Source organism: Pocillopora verrucosa, chromosome 1 (genome assembly GCF_036669915.1).
Source record: "Pocillopora verrucosa isolate sample1 chromosome 1, ASM3666991v2, whole genome shotgun sequence".
NCBI classification, from domain to species: Eukaryota; Metazoa; Cnidaria; class Anthozoa; order Scleractinia; family Pocilloporidae; genus Pocillopora; species Pocillopora verrucosa.
Genome location: NC_089312.1, coordinates 20,204,371 through 20,224,991, shown reverse-complemented (window position 1 = coordinate 20,224,991; position 20,621 = coordinate 20,204,371). Strand labels below are relative to the sequence as shown.

At 38.4% G+C, this 20,621-nt stretch overlaps 2 protein-coding genes across 2 annotated transcripts in view; one reads left to right on the top strand and one right to left on the bottom strand.

The window, feature by feature from the left end:
- The window catches only part of LOC131781922 (uncharacterized), a 40,742-nt gene that overhangs the window by 16,444 nt on the left and 3,677 nt on the right, over positions 1-20,621 (top strand). The window contains exons 2-16 of the mRNA XM_066165454.1: positions 8,138-8,319; positions 8,871-8,930; positions 9,204-9,322; positions 10,165-10,359; positions 11,860-12,070; positions 12,534-12,844; positions 16,012-16,240; positions 16,461-16,484; positions 16,663-17,005; positions 17,400-17,753; positions 18,389-18,415; positions 19,176-19,365; positions 19,697-19,858; positions 19,982-20,060; positions 20,341-20,465. Coding sequence (XP_066021551.1) covers positions 8,138-8,319; positions 8,871-8,930; positions 9,204-9,322; positions 10,165-10,359; positions 11,860-12,070; positions 12,534-12,844; positions 16,012-16,240; positions 16,461-16,484; positions 16,663-17,005; positions 17,400-17,753; positions 18,389-18,415; positions 19,176-19,365; positions 19,697-19,858; positions 19,982-20,060; positions 20,341-20,465 — 2,611 coding nt within the window. The remainder of the gene's footprint in view (positions 1-8,137; positions 8,320-8,870; positions 8,931-9,203; positions 9,323-10,164; positions 10,360-11,859; positions 12,071-12,533; positions 12,845-16,011; positions 16,241-16,460; positions 16,485-16,662; positions 17,006-17,399; positions 17,754-18,388; positions 18,416-19,175; positions 19,366-19,696; positions 19,859-19,981; positions 20,061-20,340; positions 20,466-20,621) is intronic.
- Positions 547-7,171, bottom strand: LOC131799105 (uncharacterized). The gene is made up of 4 exons (XM_066161995.1): positions 7,028-7,171; positions 5,734-5,787; positions 5,211-5,270; positions 547-3,546 (listed from the first exon to the last, which is right to left on the bottom strand). Exons 1-4 carry the CDS (start codon positions 7,070-7,072, stop codon positions 2,017-2,019), a joined length of 1,689 nt encoding a protein of 562 aa, XP_066018092.1. The 5' UTR covers positions 7,073-7,171; the 3' UTR covers positions 547-2,016.

Below are 20,621 nucleotides of genomic sequence, written 5' to 3'. Positions count from 1 at the left end.
TTCACAATGATATTCAGGCCCATTCTGATCCTCAGAGCCGCTTGTCCTTCTTAGCCTGTGCACGAGAAACAAGTGGTTCTCGGGACACATGATTTGGTCGGCCGGATTTGAAAGGGAGTTTAAAATCGAGCCAGTCGAAGCAACAGTTTCAAACTCCTGTATAACAAAGTAATTTTACGACGGCTCCTTTGATTGGCTGTTCTTTTTGTGTAAAAACCGGCCAAGATTCTCGTGCACGGGATCAGCCGGCTAAGAGGGACAAGCGGCTCTGGCGACAAGGATGATGCAAGCCAAGGAAATAGAAATAAAGTCGGGTGAAACGTTTTAACGAATGCCATGCGGATCCAGACAAAACTCTACGTTGTGAAAGACATCTAATCGCCGTAACGTTGTCATTTCAAAAAGGAAAAAGATACAAGCAAAACGCAAAAAAAAAACAATAACAACAACGACAGGAAGTAATCAGGCACGTGATCTACACTCCCTTATTTTAATTGAAATGAGCTACATAAATGAGTATTGCACATGAAAATGGCACCGGAAAAACTCTAATTTATGCTAATTATTTATTTCAATTGCAGTATTAATTTGCAGCAATAGACGGTTGTTAGTGTTGAAACGTATTATCATTTAACTAACTCCATTTTGGTTCTTTGCTTTGGTATTGACGTCAATGCAATAAGGTGTAAGCAATATGCATTCCACCGCCCGTACAGGACGATTATTTTATAACAACCTCAATCAATAGTCGATACAATGGGCGTACTTACTTGCAATACACGCGTATTGCCGTCACAATTGCAAGTTAGAATTCTTGTCCTCGCGCTAAAACAACATAGTATTCCAGCGGGCAAATGCGACGGCTAAACGCGTATAAAGACGCCCAGTAACATAACCCACGATTAAGATCCTGTTAAGCTAAAGAACCTCTTTAGCCTTTAACTTCAAGAACCTCTTAAGCCGACAAATGGAAAAGGTTCCTTTTTGTTTCCTAAAATCGAAAACTAATGTTTATTTTTAGGGAAATAAGATAGGCCGACATTCTGGATCCTCTTAGGAGACACCAAGCGGCCTTTAACCCTAACCTGGGAAGAAAGGGAGACAAACAAGGACGGGGAAAAGGAAAGGGAAAGCGAAAGAAGGAACGGGAAAATGGAAACGAAGGAGAGATGGAAACAGTATAAATGGTGTTGTATGGTGTCAGAGTAAAATTGTTACTTCCATGCGTCAAAGGTCTTACAAGAAAGGTATTTGTACATTTGAAGTTGATCAAATAAGGGCCTGAAATAGTTTTCATTTAAATCATGACAGCACCTCCAGAGAATCAGAGGAGTTCCATGCAAAAACTAAAATGGAATGCGTCGTGCATTTTCCTTTTTTGAAATAAATCAAATGAAATGTATTTCGATCCATGGGTGAGAAGTATTAAGGTCTACACATGTAGATCTCACTAAGTGTTCCATCAAAAATGTTGCACACTGAATAGCTGCAATAGGGAATAATCAATATCTGTCCTATGAAAAGTTTTTTAAAGATTATTACTATAAAACAACAATGCGATAAACTGTAAGTATCTCAAATTTTACGTTAATTTCCTCTTGTTCACTGCCGAGCAAGAAGCAAGTGGAGGAAACGGCAGAAATACTGGCCAGTAAAACCAATAACAAGTATTGAGAAGCCACATGAAAATTAAACTTCAAGATGCTACTTTTCATGCATAAAATGTTGAGCAAAACTACCACAATGAACTGCAGGCATGTATTTACATGTACATCGAGAAAACTGCCAGGTAAATTGACCAGTTATTGTTAAGTCTAAATAATTAAAAACATCAACAAGATGTAATTCAAGCACTCCTACAAATACGGCACTTGAAAACAACCAGTAACAAAGTAACCAGTCAAGATTCATGCAGGAAAGAAGGGAAATTTTTGTTAGCCACCAGCTACTTTATACAAGGCTTTAACTTATTGATAGGAATTAAAATGTAGTCAATGATTTCAGGAACAACATTCATCAATTTTGTTTACTAGTGTTTAAAAGTTTGTATAGTTTACCGGGTTTAACTTCATTGTACTGAGAAGAGATGCTGCTAACATCAAACCCATGACGTTGAAATAATAAATAAATAAATTTACGTTGACTGTAAATGGAAGTATTCCGTCCTTTGGATGACTTAAAGTTCCTCATTAGCATAGTCCAGTCTCTTAATGGTGGACAATGTTGGCTTCCAAGCTCCCAGATCTCCTTCACTTGCTCCAGACTTTCAACATTTCTTGGAATTGTTAATGAATTTAGCCAGTCTAAACAGGATTGACCAGGAAGACCATATTTGGCATGGATGTTAAGAGTCACAGGATCTAATACCACAGAAGAGCATGCTGGTGGCACTTGATGATACAAAACAGATGAAACTGAGGGTGAAGATAGCTGAAGAGCTGGAGCAGGAGAATTTTGATGAAATGTCTGCAAGGCAGTGGATGCAGTGGATGAAATGACTGGGCGGAATATAGATGAAATTGAATAATTATGGACACTTGACTGTGAAGATGAAGGCTGACTACATGACGGATGTGACAGGCTTAAAGATGATGAAACTTGTTGGAATGGTGATGGTGTGACTTCCACTGGCAAGGATGAGATAGAGGGAGCTTGAGGAGGCAATGTTGCAGGTTGTCCAGATAATGTGGAAGGTAGGAGTGGAGTTGATGAAGATAGCTGAGCATGAAAAAACGGAGACGCTGTACAACCAGTAGCAGAAAAAACTGGAGGAAATGACAGAGAATGCTGACCAAATGGCAGAGTATCTGAAGTGGAAGGTTGAGGATTTACTACTGAGCGGGAAGACTGCTGATTAAATGAGGATAAAGGATGCAGGTCCTGTTGCACTGATAGTGGAATAACATTTGACAACAAAGATGCACAAGTTGTAGCAGGTGGGTTATGACTGGATAAAGATGACCTAGATGATGTAGGTGATGTGGATACAGAAGATGTCAAGGTAAATGATGTTAATACAGATGATGTCAAACTAGATGATGCCAATGTAGATGATGTTGATGCAGATGATGGTGATGCAGATGATATTGATGCAGATGATGCTGATGCAGATGATGTTGATGAAGCTAACACTGATGTAGATGATGTTGGTGTTGACAATGTGGATGATGCGGAAGTGGATAATGATACGGTACATGTAGGCTGCCCTGTATTGCTGGCCTCCATCATTGAAATAAAAACAGACGACCAATACAAAATTTGACGGGCAGCATTCAGCGCTGAACCACAGGCTGTTCCATCTGGAGTCTCAGGAGAGGCCTGAAATGTTTGCAGTTGAGAGGACACTTCCCTCAAGGAGTTAATAAATGGCAAAGTGTGAAGTGATGAAGGCCCCTCCTTTCTGGTATCAGTGATGGCTGTTATCCCTACAACTGCTTCATAATCTTCCACTATTCTTGGAATGGAACAGTGGCCATCACTGTTAAGAATTTCTTTGATTTCAGTTGATCCCCTTAGCTTAGATAGAAAGTCCATGAATTCACTGTCCTGTGCACAAGAAAAGAAATAAAGTAGAAAATTTAAAATAAAAACTCTGCAATGAATCGATTTTGTACCTCAGATATGAAATTATCCTGGCATGATCATAATGCAGTACGTGTCCAAACCCAAGCTACTGTAAATTGTAAGTCAAAATCAAGCCAAAGGTAATCAAGAATGCGATCAATGTGGATCTAATTTCTTTTTTCTGCATGAGTTTCAGATGTTCAGTTTTACAGTGAAATCACTCATTAAGTGTAGTGAAGTATTTTTATAACTTATATAAATTGACTGAAAAAACATGCAGTGTTTAAAAATGAATATGTTTTTAAATGGGTGGACTCTAAAAACATGACGTATTGAAACATCGAATCTTGACCTGTTGAAAGCAGTGAATAGTAAAATTAACTTATTTTATTTGCTATTTATTTATTTATTTACAAAATTCGCCTTGAGGTAGGTGGGCATACAATAGAACCTTAGGTCCCCTGCTAAGTAAACCCACCACCTAACCATTCCCCTAAAAAATTGACAACCCTTCCCTGGAACCCTGATAAAAATAATAATGAAAAAAAAAAAAAAAGAAAAAAATTTTGAGAAATTAACAAGAACAACATGTTATAGTATTGGCACAGTGACACTTCAGACAGACTAACTCATAAGAACAAATATCATAATGATTGAACATTGAACTTAGTCTATCATAAAAAACCATTTTAACTTTTTCTTAAAAGGATTTTTACCTCTGATCTTATAGAGATAGGTAATGCATTCCACAGATTAGTTATTTGGATGAAGAAGGAATCATGGAAAAGAGATGTTTTAGCAGTTTTGTTGTTGAGAAAAAGCCCAGAAGATCCCCAATGGGAACACCCACTACAAAATTGAGCAGAGTTATCTAAATTAATAACAATAATTCCACAAATACACTTGTAGAGAAACAATAATCAAGATATTCCAGCCAGTAGTTGAGAGGTAGGAGGTTAAGGTTCAAGATAAAACGTGTAGCTCTCCTTTGGATATTTTCTAATTCTAGCATCAATGTAGGAGATTGTGGCGCCCAAAGCTGTGAGGCATAACACAGGTTAGAGCACACAAGGGAGATATAAAGTAGCTTCAGAGACTCCTTATTGAGGTCACCCGAGCAGTTCCTTTTTAGGAATCCCAGCATTCTTTTAGATTTTGCAACCACCTGAGCAATGTGTGCAGTCCACTTCAAGTCCTTCAAGACAGTGAAGCCAAGGTCTTTTGCAGAAGAGACAAATTTAAGATCCTTATCCATTAACCTATATAACCTTTGTCTTTTTCTTGTTATTGTGAGGTTTACACATTTAGATGGTTGGAAAAAAATCTCATTATCAGTCAGGGACCAATTCTGCAAGCTATTCAGGTCATGTTGGACATCAAGGAAATCAACTTGGCACATATTTCCTAGATAGCTAGAGCAAAAGTCAACAGAAATAAAGAAAATTTTTTCATGAAAAACAAAAGACTTTAAGAACTTTGATAAACAAGACAAGAATATTATTTGTAATGAAAAAAGCCAAACGTAAACCACTTAATGCATGTACATGTAGCTATGAAATCCAGAGCTGAAAGTGTTTCTAGTTGATTTTTTTAAACAACCTGTAGTCATTATATTTTTATGAATATGTAGAGAAAAAATAATTTACCTCATCATTTCCATCACTTTCTGAATCAGAAGCATCTTCATATTCAGATGCTGATGAATTCTGTAAAATAAGCAGCACAAAAAGATGACAATAAATTTATTGCTCCATTTTAAGTGCTTTTAAAATTATATTGTACGTACAGATGAACAGTGAAGCCTACACACTAAATTAAACACACCCTTGTTGAAGGCACAAGTGTAGTAACTTGTCACAATAGTAAGAGAGCCCCAAGTGCAATAGCATTCAGTCAAATTTGTCAAAGAAAATACTTGATCACCATTCAACAATCTCAAGGAAGGTTAACAAGTCTATTCACCCACTGACAGTCATTATAAATCTAAACTTAACTTCGGCAGTACAAGTTACAATGCAACCATACTACCTTTGCTCACATCATTTTTAAGACTCTTCTTTACAGAAATGCAATAACATTTCAGTGGTTATATGTCTCACAAACTTAATTCACAAACTAAGATGCAACCACTGTGCACACTTATTACAATTAAAGTACATAAAGCTGTACCTCCACTTCTTCCTGTTCTTCTTCTTCTTCAGACATTGGTTCTTCAGGCAACATCTATGATATAAAATGATTTAGTTGAAAACAAACGAAAACTGTTCCATGTGGAAAATGAGGAAGGCATGATACATATTAGCTATTAATGTAAAAGTGATCACTTGCTTTCTCCTCTCCTCCCCCTAAAAACCACTGGCAAATTACTGGTCATTGCAGAGCAAAACCTGGGGGTTTACAAGCACAATAACCCACAAGGAATACTAGGATAGCATGAGAAAAGTTTAAGACTCAAGACTTAACTGAAAGCACTGAAAACGCATAAAACTAGAAGTATAATTCCGGTGCGTCCAAGGACTCCGCACAGGCTTTAACAATAAGGTTTCTGGGTAAATGTTAACTAAATGAAAAGACATGCATGTTATTAATGTTATTCCAGTCTGGTGAAAGCAAAACTGTTTATTGTGTCCCTTTGCATATGTTTGTTTCCGTGTTTTTGGTTTTTTCCTCTGATTACTTTGCTCCAACTGGGGTGGGCCGGAATTGCCATTTTTGTGATCCACCCTCAGGAAGTTTTCCTGCTGGTCAAGCATTGTGTAAAATGAAGGATAGTAAACACAATAGCCTACATTTGGCTAAAAATTATGCACGGATATTTGTAGTGAAATACCTTTGGATGTTTGTTTTGATTTGTACATAAGTAGTACACAGGGTAATTCGTATAAAGCCGAGAAATACTTGCTTTAACGTGCTCCAAGTGACACAGCATGCGCACTGATGGAGAGCAAACACGCTTCAATTCCGATATCGTGTTGTAGCACTTCACATATGCATAAAATGCGTGTAAAGTCCGCGTATGTATGCCCTCATATTATTGATACTTAACATGTAATCTCACTCGAGAGACATCAGTTATACAAAAGATTCACGAAAACTTGAAGCGTCGTCACAGTTATCTTACAAGCAAAACAAAAAAGTTTCTGTAGCGTTGATACAGATAAAAGTGGCGATTGTGATTAATTTCACACTTCACAGTCGAAAATCGTACGAAACGCAAGTATCATCAGGGCTCCTACTAAATTCCAGCTGAAAGTTATTGGGAAAAAGAACGATTAATTTCGAAGATGATAAGTTTCGAACGATAAGTTTCGGAGATGGTGACAAGGAGAGCGACTATATCGAGCGAAAACAGCGACTGGAATAGTCGAATACGATTCAGTTCAAGCTTTCAGTAGGTATGCTTAGCTTAAAAATTGAAACATTGAAATGCCGAAGATAACATAAATATCAAATGAATACATACCCTGGGATTATCACTAGCAGAAGAACTCGCAGAAACCTCCGCCATTTCCGACTTCTGCCGATAAATCCGCCGACGGAATCAGCAGTTCAATTTCGCGCGGCCCGCGCATTAAATCAGCTTAGCAGCCATGCCTCTTTGCTTGTAGGAAAGTGACGTCACTGTAGAAATTCTACCAACTACCAGCACCATATATGGCGCCCGGAAAAAATAAGTAATTCTGTTACGCTTTTCGCGGTACGTCCGATAATAATAATTATTATTATTTGTAACGCGCATTTTACATGTGCATATGATCAAATGCGTGATAAAAAAAATGTAATAAAAATAAATAGAAATATAAATGTTAGATAAAAATTAGATACTCGGCCCTGAATCAAAATATACAAAACGATAAAATAATATAAATAACACAGAGCAAAAATTTATAGAAGTGAATAAAAACTTTAAAACTAAATATAAATTATGAAAATTTAATTCAGTTATATTTGCATTTCTAATTGAACCAGGAAAACCATTCCAGAGTTTAGGAGCTGCACTGGCAAAAGCCCTATCACCTAAAGTTTTCTTCGCTCCAGTGGTTAATGGTTGTAATAAAAGCTCATAATTAGAGCGCAAACTATAATTCAAAGGCTGTATTATCTTAATAAGACCACATATGTAATTAGGAGCAAGGCCATTAATAGCCTTAAAAGTAATGACTAAAATTTTGAAATTAATTCCAATTTAATTGGCAACCAGTGCAAAGAACGTAAGACTGGTGCTATATGACAGAATCTAGGAACAATGCAAACTAACCTGGCCGTTGTATTTTAAACTCTTTGCAGCTTATTTAAATTAATATCAGGCACTCTTAAACGAAGGCTATTACAACAATCCATTCTTCCCATAACTAATGCATGAACTAATATTTCCGCAGATTCTCTAGAAAGATATTTCCTAATGCGCCTTAATATGTAAAAAAGAAAATGCTGCATTACATGTCTTATTAATGTGTAGTGAGATTTATGTTCGTTTCGAACATGCCCTTGCGTCGCGAATGAAAACCAGGCTTTACGCCGTTGGTAACCAGAATACTTGAGTACTGATTCCATGGGGTAAATTGTGCTTTAGATCTGATTCACTAGAGGAAGTGGAGCTGTCAGTAATTCCTGAAGAACTAGTGGTAAGAGATGACATTGTGCCTGTGTTTTCCGAGCCTGCGAGGTGGCCACTACTAGAACTCGACATCGAGGCTTCCGTAATAACATGCGTTGATCAGGATCAGGTCGAGGGGGGAATTCCTGCTGGTTTTGGTATGTATGATCACAGAGAGTCTTTTAGGGATTGGTGGCCTTTATGATAACGTTCCTTGATTCATTATTGAACCACCTGTTACAGAATTTTGTAGATGCAGTCAGTTTGGTTTGTCTTGAATATGAAAGATATTATCTAAACGATTGGGTTGGGATAGTGATGAGGATAATCACCAAATAGGCTGTTTTGCCTCCACCTCAGCAAATATAGTGTACAGTTTGACAACTGTTGCGATTATTTTTCGGACTAAGCTTATTTGTTTCGATGTTGACTTGTCTGTGTCTGTCCTCTGATAGATGATAAGAATAATTAATCCAAATGCGTGTACGACTAAGCGTATTCCTACTTATAGATGAACAATGGCGTCAAAATTTGGTTAAAAAAAAACAAAAAAACAAACATCAGCGACATACGCAGGCTTTACTTTACCCTTTACTTTATGTGTTGCCCTTTTTTCGTTCTACTATATTTTGACGCCACTCATGATCAACCTTTGAAAAAAAATGTGGCAAAATTTGATGTAAATTTCCTTTCTATCACCTATTTATAGAACCAGAGGACGAGCACGTGGGTATTGATGCTTCTAATCAACAATCTCAACATGAGATCAGTAAGTGAAAGAGGGCGTCAAGGGAGACACAAACTCAAGACGCAAATAAACAGACTCCTAAAACATTGGTGTAATTGTGTTAATGAGTCAACGTGCATTCATTTCGTTTATTCAAAATTTATTCCTTCCCCGAAGACTGTTCATCACATGAGGAACGAGGGCTACAATGAGAGGGTGGTGGAATCCAAACTTACTTCTTTTTTCGGTGGTTGTTTAAATTGAAAAATTTCCATATTTTTTAATCATTCTTGCATGTGTCTGATTGTTTTACAGAGATAGAAAAGGATTTGGATGATGTTCTACGTAAGGGTGATTTCGATGCGATTGATCAAACAGTGACTCCAAAAACCCTGGCAAGATGTAAAACTAATACCTTAATCAAATCTTTCCAGGTTGGTCTTGTAACTTTATCTTTACAAAGTTTACTTAGGGCTGTATCGCCACGGACCAAATGACAAAAGTGATCCTTATTTACTTTGATTTTGTTTCGTTTCTCCATATGATTAGCTCGTCATGCGCATACCGCTCTCTCTACTAATTAGCGTCAAAACTACAACCAATTGTTACTTGTTCACTGTCTGATAGTGTACTTGTAACCTTGAAGTATCACTGACTTGCAGTTATATCTTGTTTTCTTTCTTATTGGTCATCGAGGTTCCAGTGTACTAATTTGCAAAGGACAATTGAAAAACTCTCCTGCCATCTTCAACAACTGGAGGCTAACAAGAAATCAGAAACAATATCATTGATTAAGAAAGATGTTTTTTCGTCTTGTCATGAGCGTGGGACAAAAAAAAAAATTCTGAGTCCCCATGAGGAATCGAACCTTAGACCTTCGAATTTGCGCCCCGATGCTCTACCACTGAGCCACATAGACTCTTCAGTGAGCGGGGTCTATTACGAAGTTCTAATGACACGCGTCCTGCATACTGCTAGGATCAGCAATGTCGATAGCGTAATGTTTTTGACAGAAAAGTAGAGATGGTAAGTTTTAAGCTCGGTGAAGAATTAAGAAAGATGTTTTTTCGTCTTGTCACGAGCGTGGGACAAAGAAATTTGAGAAATTTGACAAAAAAATTCTGAGTCCCCATGAGGAATCGAACCTTATTTTTGAACGAAAAAACATCTTTCTTAATTCTTCACCGAGCTTAAAACTTACCATCTCTACTTTTCTGTCAACATAATTGATTTTTACGAGCCATTTCATAAAAACTTCATTTCTTTTTAAACTTAGGTCAACAAAGCACTGCGAGATTTAGCAGATGGTGCAAACCCGGAGAAAGACGATATAGAAAAGCTTGAAAAATCTATGTGCGAGTTCACGTCAGCCTTGATAGATCCCCTTAAAGCCGACGCCGATACCAGAAATACATTTCAAAGTTGTTTTGATGATCTGGTGGACGAGGCAATTGACACGAAGCAGAAGAAGGTACTACACGAATGATAAAAAGGTTTCCAATCAACACTTTATGATATCCTTTACCCCTAAAGTCGATTTTAGTGGGAATGCTCTCGCCCATCTGAACACACGGGTGCCCTTACCCTTAAGTGCTATATTGGGAACATTGCTGTCTCTCTTCTTTCCTTACCAATAACCACCGGTGAGGAGGCTTTGTGTGCCACATAAAGCCTCCACACCGGTGGTTCCATGGGTGTAATATCGGATATTACAAAGGGGAAAATATATTTTCAAGATTTATGCACACAATGTCACGGTATACTTAGTGCCAATTCAATCACAGGCGGCCCAAGCTCCAGCTGTGAGATGATCATCTTGCGCAATAACAGTTATGGTGGAATTATAAGACTTTGTATAGGAATATTTACGACAGGTTTTAACGAATTAAAAAATACGTCAAATTCTCAATAAAAATACCTCACCTTACTTCCACAGCGTATTACTTGTTATCTGACCGCTTACTTTGATGAAAAGAACCCATTTTAGCTAATTGTCCATTTCGAGGTTTTCCGCGTACATAAGAAAAGCCCAAGGCTGAACACTCAATTTCCAAACGCCCGATCTGAGAAGCGAAAATCCCAGCTCAAAATGACCGGGCGACCACAAATCCAACGCAGAATCCAAGCACATATATTGTAGTTTCATTTCAATTCACCACAAACTTATTCTTCCCCCGCGCAACCGACGCTAAGCCGCAGTTTGCTTCAAAAATTTCCCGTTTACAGGTTTCTAACAGCCCGCGTACGCATTAACCTTGACACACAACCGTTGAAAACCAGCTTGGTAACCCTACCAAAACTGAATCTCGCTGGGGACGACACCGTAACTTGGCATGAAGAAGTTTTCTTAGCACCACGAATGCCAAGTTACGGTGTGGTCCTTGGAGAGGCTCAAGTTAAAAAAAAAGGCAGGGTTACCAAACTAGTTTTCAATTCTGCATAGTTCCGCCGTGACTGTTATTGCGCAAGATGATCATCTCACACCTGGAGCTTGGGCCGCCTGTGATTCAATGTACAGGACGTCATTTTTATGTCTTTCTACTGTATGTACAAAGAAGCAATTAATCAATTTCCAGTGAAAGAAATTTATATTCTAGTGAATCTACTGAATAATGTGACGCCAAACTGAATGATTTAATGACACTGAACATGCCACCGCTGTCAGAAATTAGTTTTCAACTTGAATTGTATTACTTATTACTTAGAAATCTTTCAGACCCTTGATTTAGCAGTTCTATTCTGTTGTAAATCACAGTCGTGACGTCAAAATGTGGCAAGAGCAAAAAGATGGCACATGACGCGCGGCCGAGTGTATCACTGATATATCGTTAAAATTGTTTTGAATTAAATGAAGCCAAACTTTGTTAATGGTGACTTCCCCTATGAGGCTCTCCTCTGATAAGTAATAAGCAAAAGCTAGTCCAAATTCAGCTCATTGCGTAAAATAATGTATCGATGAATTTTTTCACAGTTCATCTCTCACCCAGTGGTGTATAACTTGCTCAACTCCAGATGGTACCAATCCTTTTTTCACGTAAGAAAAGAATCATGGCGGACACCTCAACGCTGGGGATACTTTTTTCTCAACCTCTGGACAGTGTTTGACATCGTCTTTTTTCCCTTTCTCTTTGCCATTTTCTTCGTCGTGCATTCGATAAAACAGGCCTTGAGGAGGAAAAGAGGTTTGTAATATCGTTTTGCTAGCATAACATGGTAATGCATTTTCAGCAAGCTCTCAAGTATTCAAAAGGTTTGGGCCTGAGGGGGAGAGGGGTGAGGAGTGGAGGGTGATGGCTTTTCTGTGTTTTATTCCTAACTCCATAAAACTGAGTTACCATGCAAACTGAGTCCTCTCAACTGAAACAATACAGGAGTCCTTGCTTAAACTATGCACGAGGTGCGGGTCACGTATTTCTTCCCTGGCACTTGAAACGCGCTTCGTGCTTGCCTTGTGCTTGCAAAATACTGCGCCAGTTTTGCAGGATACATCGTTCAAGGAGCGTTCAAAGGCCCCGTATTCGTTCCCACCTGATCATAACAGTCTTAAGAATGGTTGGGACCGTTCTAACCAAGTTTTGAGATTAGATACACATTTAGATACATTTAATCACTTAGCCTCTAATGCTTTCTTCGATAATTTTTCAGAAACTGAAATATGTTTTGTTTTGACGCTGGGCAAAGATACCTCAGAAGAAGAATTTAATCTGATTAAAAGGACGATAAACTACATTGTTGGTGAATATGGCTGCCGCCCTGCCAAATACTGTGTTGTTTTACATGAAGACAACAAAATTATCGGTAACATCAACTTTAAAGAGAGGTACACTACTAAGGATGCACTTCGAACGAGGATTAACCAGTTACAGCGGCCAAACTCAACCAGTTCACTCGGTGAAGATCTTATGGCCACCCGAAGTGCATTCACAAACCAAACACTTGGGAAGGAGGCCAAAAAGGTGAGGAATACATGCGCGCAACCGTTTTCCCGGCGGAGCGCTGTCAAGTTTTGTCCCTTAACTTGTTCCTATGGGCTCATTTTGCAGTCACGGGCTGGTTATCAGGCCTTGGTAAGTTATACTTACCGATTCATATTCAGTATTGATTGAATTTGAAGACCGCACGCTACAGTTGATTTATGTTTAAAACATAAACACAAATCACGTTTTAGTTAGTGTCACGGCTCATGGGTCGGCCCCATGCATTTGCCTTCTTGCTGGAGGACTCAGGCTTTCCCCTCGTACTTCAAGCTTTTAAACTCACTGTCACGAATAGTCAAGCGTTTATGCTCTTTCTATATTAGATATCAGGATGGGAAAAACATGTCCCACTATTTTCCCTTGGTATCAGTAAAAAGCAATAACCATTTCACGATTGCTATCGGCTCGTAATCTTCCAGTCTTTCAGAAGAACTATTGCGTAAAACTCCTCGGGAATTTTGTTGAAGACCTCCGGTACGTCCGTTTTAAATACAGTTGTTTTTTAAGTCCCAAACTTCCAAGCTTTTAGCCAGTCGTTTGTGCTTTTTGGGTTATTTTTGCTCTTCAATTCTCCTGTAAACTCTGAACTAAAACGTGTTTACTTTCCACTAACTTGTCCGCTATTTTGTTTTTCTTTGCTTTTGCGACTCTCTTGACTCTCAATCAATTTAATTTCAACTTTCTGCAATCCATTTTACTTTTTGCATTCAGTTTCAACTCTCTACACAGTTTAGGATCAACTGACACCTTCTCAGCCAATGAGCATGCTGAAATTTTGGCATGCATATTAGAGGTAACTGACGGCTAAAATGTCACTTTTTCGGAATACCGTCTAAATGCCTCGAGTAACACATTGAAACAGATACAAGGTGCTTCGTATGCCTCTTTGCACCTTTTTTCGCCGGGAAAGCTGTCCTAAATGCAGCTTCGTGAGTCATTCACCGTAAACGCTTCGATTTTGATCATGTGACCTTATACGTCACACGTGTGTACATTAACCAAAAAAAAATGGCGGATAGTACTTCGAGTGAAAGCAGTCCTATTTCGGGGTCTTATTATTCGGATTTTGAGGCCTCGATGGAAAGGGAACACGATGAAAGGGTTTATGAATCCGTTGGTGAAATCAGGCCCAGCCAATTTGAACCACCAGGACGAATGTAACCTAAAATAGAGGGCGAGGGTCAGAAGAGGATCAAGAGCCCGTGCGCCGCGGCCGCCTCAATCGCGAAAGCAAGAATGGTGAGTGCATTTGCGATTGTAAAAAAAAATCTTAAAATCAGTTGCCTATTAATTGTAGGAGCGATCAATTAAAGAAAACCAAGTGTGTAGACTCTTGAATACCGTGAGAGTGAAATGTTTTTATGCTACACGCATGCACCTTCCGAAGCAAAGGTTTCACTGACTGAAAATACAATCATACACGCTTGTGGAGGTGAATTGGATGGATTATACACGTTCACACGCGATTGAATCGGTTTTAAGTTTTCCTGTGTTGAATTTGGCGAACGATTAAAGATTTCTCGGCTTTTACTTTAAAACACGATGCAGCAAAAAATAGCATTCGCACATGAAGAATTGTAAATAAAGTAAATTAGCCTCAAGTTTGAGTTATCTCTCACGTTTGTAACAGTTACAGAGCTGATAACTGTTCCTTTTGGTGAAACCAATCATGCAAGTTGTGCTCACAATTTCTTCTGTTCAACATCGTGAAAAAAATTGCTACTTTACTGATTTTTTTATTACAAGGTGTCAGCGTGGAAACTGCCAATCAATGTGGAGGAAGGAACAAAACATCTTTTGCCGAGAGATGTGGTCAAAAATAAAAATTTGCAGGATGTTACAGTGGAACAGTTGCAGGCAGAAGCCAGATGTATTGTCCAGCATCCAGGGTTTGAGGAAACTGGTGGAGGCTGACTACGTCTGCATTTGCTTTGTTACAAAACATCACTACACAGAGCTTCCCTGGTTTTCGTTTTCTTTGTTTTACATCCTGTTGTTTTCCGTCCATATTGTAAATGTCAACGCGGCTAAGAGTAGTAAAGTTTTTATAACTTGTCCTTGAACATATATATATATATATATATATATATATATATATATATATTATAGTTTTTAAATTTCAGGTCGTGATTTGAGAATCATTTCCTACTTGTTATTTCCATAGCGCGAGTTTGTCGCTGACTCCGTTCCTTTTTTTACCAAAGCACTGCGTTTTGAACGGTAGGAGCTGGGCCTTTCCCATCACATGTGCTTAAATGGTTTCCTCTCTCAGGCTGTCAGCTTGTTTTACTGTTCACTCAGCTGACAGTAGTACATTTTTAAATTTTTTTACTCGATAATGTTTAAGAGGAAAAAATTACGGGAACATATATTTTTTTACAGCTGTTTGGAATGGCGTGCAAATTACCTGTGGCTCTGAATACAGACATGCTATCTGTCGCGTTTCGATTATTCAACCTTCGTTGTTTTATTTCTCACTTCGTATTTCATAATCTCTAATTGGTGGCCTATAAGAGAATGGAACAAATATTTTTTTTTCCGCTCGTAAATTTCGGCAGCAACTGAGCAGCCGGGACGAAGTTGGTACTTTCAGGTCTTGACATGACGCTTTTCACTGCCTTACACACGTGTGACGTATCACATGCTGACCTGGCCGTCGATTAAGCGTCAAAAAAAATTTGTAGAAAATTTGATTTTGCACAACATATCGTAAATTTGCTCATGTAGGATTCTTTAAGGAATGTATTGGGACAAAAAAAGGAGAAAAATTTGGCGTCAGTTACCCTTTGATGATTTAGTTCTTTATCGTATCTGGCAGTACATGTACATAACAGCTACAGTTATCAGTTGTGTGAACAGATTCAATAAACGGCGAGATAAACAAAACGGTAAATAACTTATGCAATAGATCCATGGCCAGTAGTTAAGATACTTACAAACACATCAGCAATATTTTCTGCGAATCCAATTATTGTTGTTCAAAGTGTTTTTTTTGTAAAAAATTCAAGCAGCTCCTTTAATTTATAAGAAGGCTGGTGTAGTTTCAAGATTGATAAGTTTGGGCTCATATTTGATAAAACTTGTAAATTGTTTTTGAGAATCAAGGGAATAAATATCACCTTTTTTTCATTTTATGTGTACAATAGGTGGTCGTGCTCTTTCTTAATGACTCGTTAAGCATGGTTAAGGCTAACACCGAGAGACTACAGTCCTTACTAAAGGAGATAGAGGATATGCAAGTTAACATCGTTCCCGTCGGTATCGGGGAGTACGCCAAATTGTCAGAGTTAAATAAGATGGCAACTAAAGATGGCACAGCACGTCATTTTGGAGAATTCGAGTCACACGAGACGTTGGGAACAGCTGTCATACAAGGTAACATGGGGAGGTTTAGAATTACGATATAAAAAAAACCCTCCATATAATGATTATTCTCTTAATTGGTTTGGGAAAAAATAAGAAAGTACTGCATGCCCTTGTTACAATTCGAATTGAGGAAGTTTTTTAACGTTATTATATTTTAAAAAGCTTTAACTTTTCTCCTCACTGCTCGGAAGTGTAACTGGCTTTATCGATATGTTTTACTTTCTTACAGGTATCGAGGGAAAGAACATCTATGGTGAGGACGGGCTATTTTTGGTAGCTAGATTTCCAGATCGTTAAACTTTTTTTTTTCCAAATAATTTTCGTCAGATCGTCAGTGCTTCCAGAGTTTTCTTTTGATGGTCTCCATTCTAAGCTCGCGTCTCAATCATTGTCCTACTGAGTATAACTATGATTACTATGATGTCTTCCAGAGAAATACAAGGATTACTTTACGACTCCTTATTTCATCTTTTTCCGTGACACGCTGAGTTATCTCATCCTCCTCGTTCTTCACTTCGCCATTTGCCTGTCCCCTTCAACTATTGCCTTCAGTCGACTAGAATGGGCCATTTTAGTTTTCTTCCTGGGACGCGTTTTGATGGAGGTGGATCAGTTTATTAGTCCTAAAAAGGCTGGCATGAAAGCATGTAAGCTGTGTACGAGGAGGAAAAGGGATGGCTCCAGCTACCAAGAATGCTCACAAGAGGGTCACCAAGAGACAAATGAGGCAGAAGAAGACAATATCTTGCTAAAGAACCTTAGTAATTATTTCAGGTATTTCAGCATTTTCTTTTCTGTTTCTAGTGACAATACTAGATTCTCATTCATGTTGGGGACATGATCAGTTAGGAAGGATGGGGGAAAAAGAGTTTACAGCTTGAAGACGATAACAAAATGAGCCACTGTTCTCAGCTTAGGTACACTGGTAATTTTTTTAGAGCTGTATCATTAGTCATGAGGTGACATGGTTCACTGCCTGGGTTCATTGACAGCAACCGATTTTTATTGTTTGAGTACACCATTAATTAGCTCGTACTCATTGTAACAATAAATAGTGGTACTTGTAAGAACTGATTATCTTGCTTCATAATTATGCAAGGTCTAGCAGTTCACGGATTCCCTTAAATAGATAATGGTCTTCTAGTACTGATATCTACTAATTTTATAGTGACCGTTGGAATGTGCTTGACTTCATCATTCTTGTTTTCTACCTGATTACCTTCATACTACGCATAATTACATGGATGAACTCCACGGTAGTGTCAGAAAACTCACTCTTGGCTGTGTCAGAGTATTTCTATGGATTTATCGCCATGTTTCTCACACTGAGAGCCTTTGGTCAAGTCATAGAGCGCAAGCGGGGAATGGGTGCAATACAAATCGCTTTGTTCTTTGTTATCTGGGACGTAATGGCGATATTTTGGCAGTTTTTGGCCATGATTCTAGCATTTTCTCTGGCTATGACCAAGATATATGTTGCTGAGAAGACCTATACTTTAGGAAAAAATTCCACGGAGGATTTGTGAGTACATATCGCGATCTTTCTAAATTATCGAAACCGTGAGTGATAGATTTTAACTTGTTGGGCCCATTCATTTGTTAGTCTTTTTAGTAGTGGGGTGGAAGATCTTTCCTTTTACGTTATGGAGGGGAACCTCATGAATGTTTAGGTACCCAATGTAGGAAACAGTGGGCTAAAAGCTAATCAAGTGAGATTTAGTTTTTCGGATGGGAAGCCTAACAGGAGAGTAAAACTACTCAGATCAGAATGTCAAACGTAGCATGAAGGCTGATTTTTTAGTCTTTATGAATACTCAAGCAGGAAATTTCAAAGAGAGGCCTCAATAAATAAGTCACTTCGTCGCGCCACTAATACACAAAAGGTTTGAAATCAAATTATGATAGCCTGGTGCCCATTAATCATCGCTGAGTCAGTCGTAGTCCTAAATTGTGGAGTCAGTGACTTGCTATACACTGACTTTTTGTGCTTCTGGAGGTATAAGTTCAGGAATGTTAGTTAACAATTTCTCTGGAACAACACAACCGTGTAAAATAAATTTGGAGGGGAGGGGGTGGTGGTTATGGGACAATTTCTGTTGGTTAAACCGTAAACCATGGCAACGGTTTCTTTAACCATTGATTTTCTATCATTTTTAGGGCATGCAGTGATTCTGGGATAATATAGTAAGAGTAAAATTGTAGTTTTTTTCTACTCTGATTTTAACTTTGTACTCTGATGTCTAAAATATACCTGGTTACACGAAATTTTTGCTAACCTTGAATTTCGCGCTTTCAATATGCCGCGATTATTTAAAAAGTTTCAAGCGTGAAATTCTATACCTGAGGGGTTCCCGGGAGGAAAAAAAGCGGAAAAACAAATCATGCTGATGTGTTAAAATAAGTCCTGATGTTCAACACCATGCTTTACCAGCTTCATCATGAAAATTTGCAGGAAAGACACTCTTTCCTTTCATGGCAACAGATTAACTAGAACAAGAAGCAGAGCTTCGAGTGAAGAAACCCTCTTTGCCTCGCATCCCCCTCGCGGCTTCGTGTCCGATTAATTAACGCTACTTCGCCACTTAAACCTGCAAAAAGGCCAGCCCAGCTATTAGTTTACCTTCTTAAGAGGTACCTTACGGTTTCACCTTCTGGAAAAATCCAGACTTCATCGTTGCTATTTCTTTTTACCACTGGTATCCCTCAGTTTTAAGGTTATCTTGTGATATTTTGGATACCAACACTTAAATGTGTTAGTGTTTGACTTAATTGAGCTGACCAGGAATCTTGAAAGCAAATTTTGAAATAGATGATCCATGTAGGAGTAGTGACACGATGGCCTCCAGGACACAGACGTCTAAAAACATTTATGGCGGTCATATAACAATCTCAATTTCAAAAATTCGATGGTATTTTGATCTAACTCGTTGCTTATGTTCTTCAGTTGGTGGAACATGGCGACACACCTTGGTTGGTCTTTACTGGGTTTAGCTGACCTGGATAGGTTGAACTCCGTCGACGATTCATCTGTTTCTCTTATTCATGTGCTGTACAGCTTCTTCTTAATCATGGCAGTTATTCTCCTCGTGAACATGATGATTGCGTTGCTCTCCAACACCTATCAGCAGGTTCAGGTACTTAACAGTCTCTCTGCCTTCGCCCATGTATATTAATTCGGTTCATAATCCAGAGTTAAGAAAATATGAGAAGTTCTCGACTGTAAACTCGGTAGGACATTTTTGGCGTAAGATACAAAATACATTTTTGGCAAAGTTCAAAAGATTCTATGATCATTTATAATTGTACTTTTGGCCGACTGACGCTTTAGACGAAATAATGGTAAATATTGTCCCTTGGGTATGATATGTCAAAAATATTCTTCCGCTATAGGAGTGTCGCCTGTTGTCTTTATTAACTGGTACTTCCTTGGAAGCTGTTAATTTCTTCTCATTCCTCTATTATCAGGATAATTCACTGCAGGAGTGGTCTTTCAAGAGAGCCATTACTGTAAGGACTTACAGCACCTATCATCCGATACCAGTGCCCTTCAACCTTTTGTCTGTCCCCCTGATAGTACTCTGGAACCTATGTTGGCGCGACATTCCTGCTTCGCTCAAGGGCGGACGGGTAAGCTGCGGCCTTGCCAATTAGTTTTGTGAGTTTTAACAAGCTGCTGTTGTTTAAAGTTATCGTTCACGTCTGCTCAGTGATTTTACTTCACTTTCGATGTGGCCTTCTTTGATTCGACAGAGAGTAGCTCTGAATAAAGTGGTGAAGAAACTAGAAAGGATGTACTTCGAGAAATACGGTTATGAATTTCCCCTCACAGGTGGGTGATATGCTAGATTAGTAGATAGCCCCAGAAATCTATGATATGATCATAAAAAAGAATATGGCGAAAAGAGATGTTTTTCTACTAAACCTTGCTTTGCTATGATCGAAGCAATAGTTCTAAAGAAGTTTATACCATAACGGACAAGAAATAAAAAATCACAAATTAAGAATTCCAGTAATGATAATCTATTTACAACGAGGCGTATCGTAATGATTTTGCTGACTATAGATTCAGAAAAGGCCAATTTAATATTTGGTTCCTCGCTTTGTTTTAGAGGGGAAAAAGATAGATCACTTGGTGCAAGAAAATGAGGGAGGACGAAAATTGGCCAATCAGATAGTTCGGCAAGTATTCCGACCGCGTGGAAACAAGGAGGAAAAACTTGCGTCTGGCCACAGGGTGAGTGTTTTTCAGGCCCACATTCTTATGTTAATTAAACAGGAAGTTTCCCTACCATATACTATGGATCCTGCTCTATCAGTATACACCTTTTTAACCTTTTTAATTTGCATTTTAACCTTTTCCCTCGAACAAAAATTTAAATGTACGATTGAG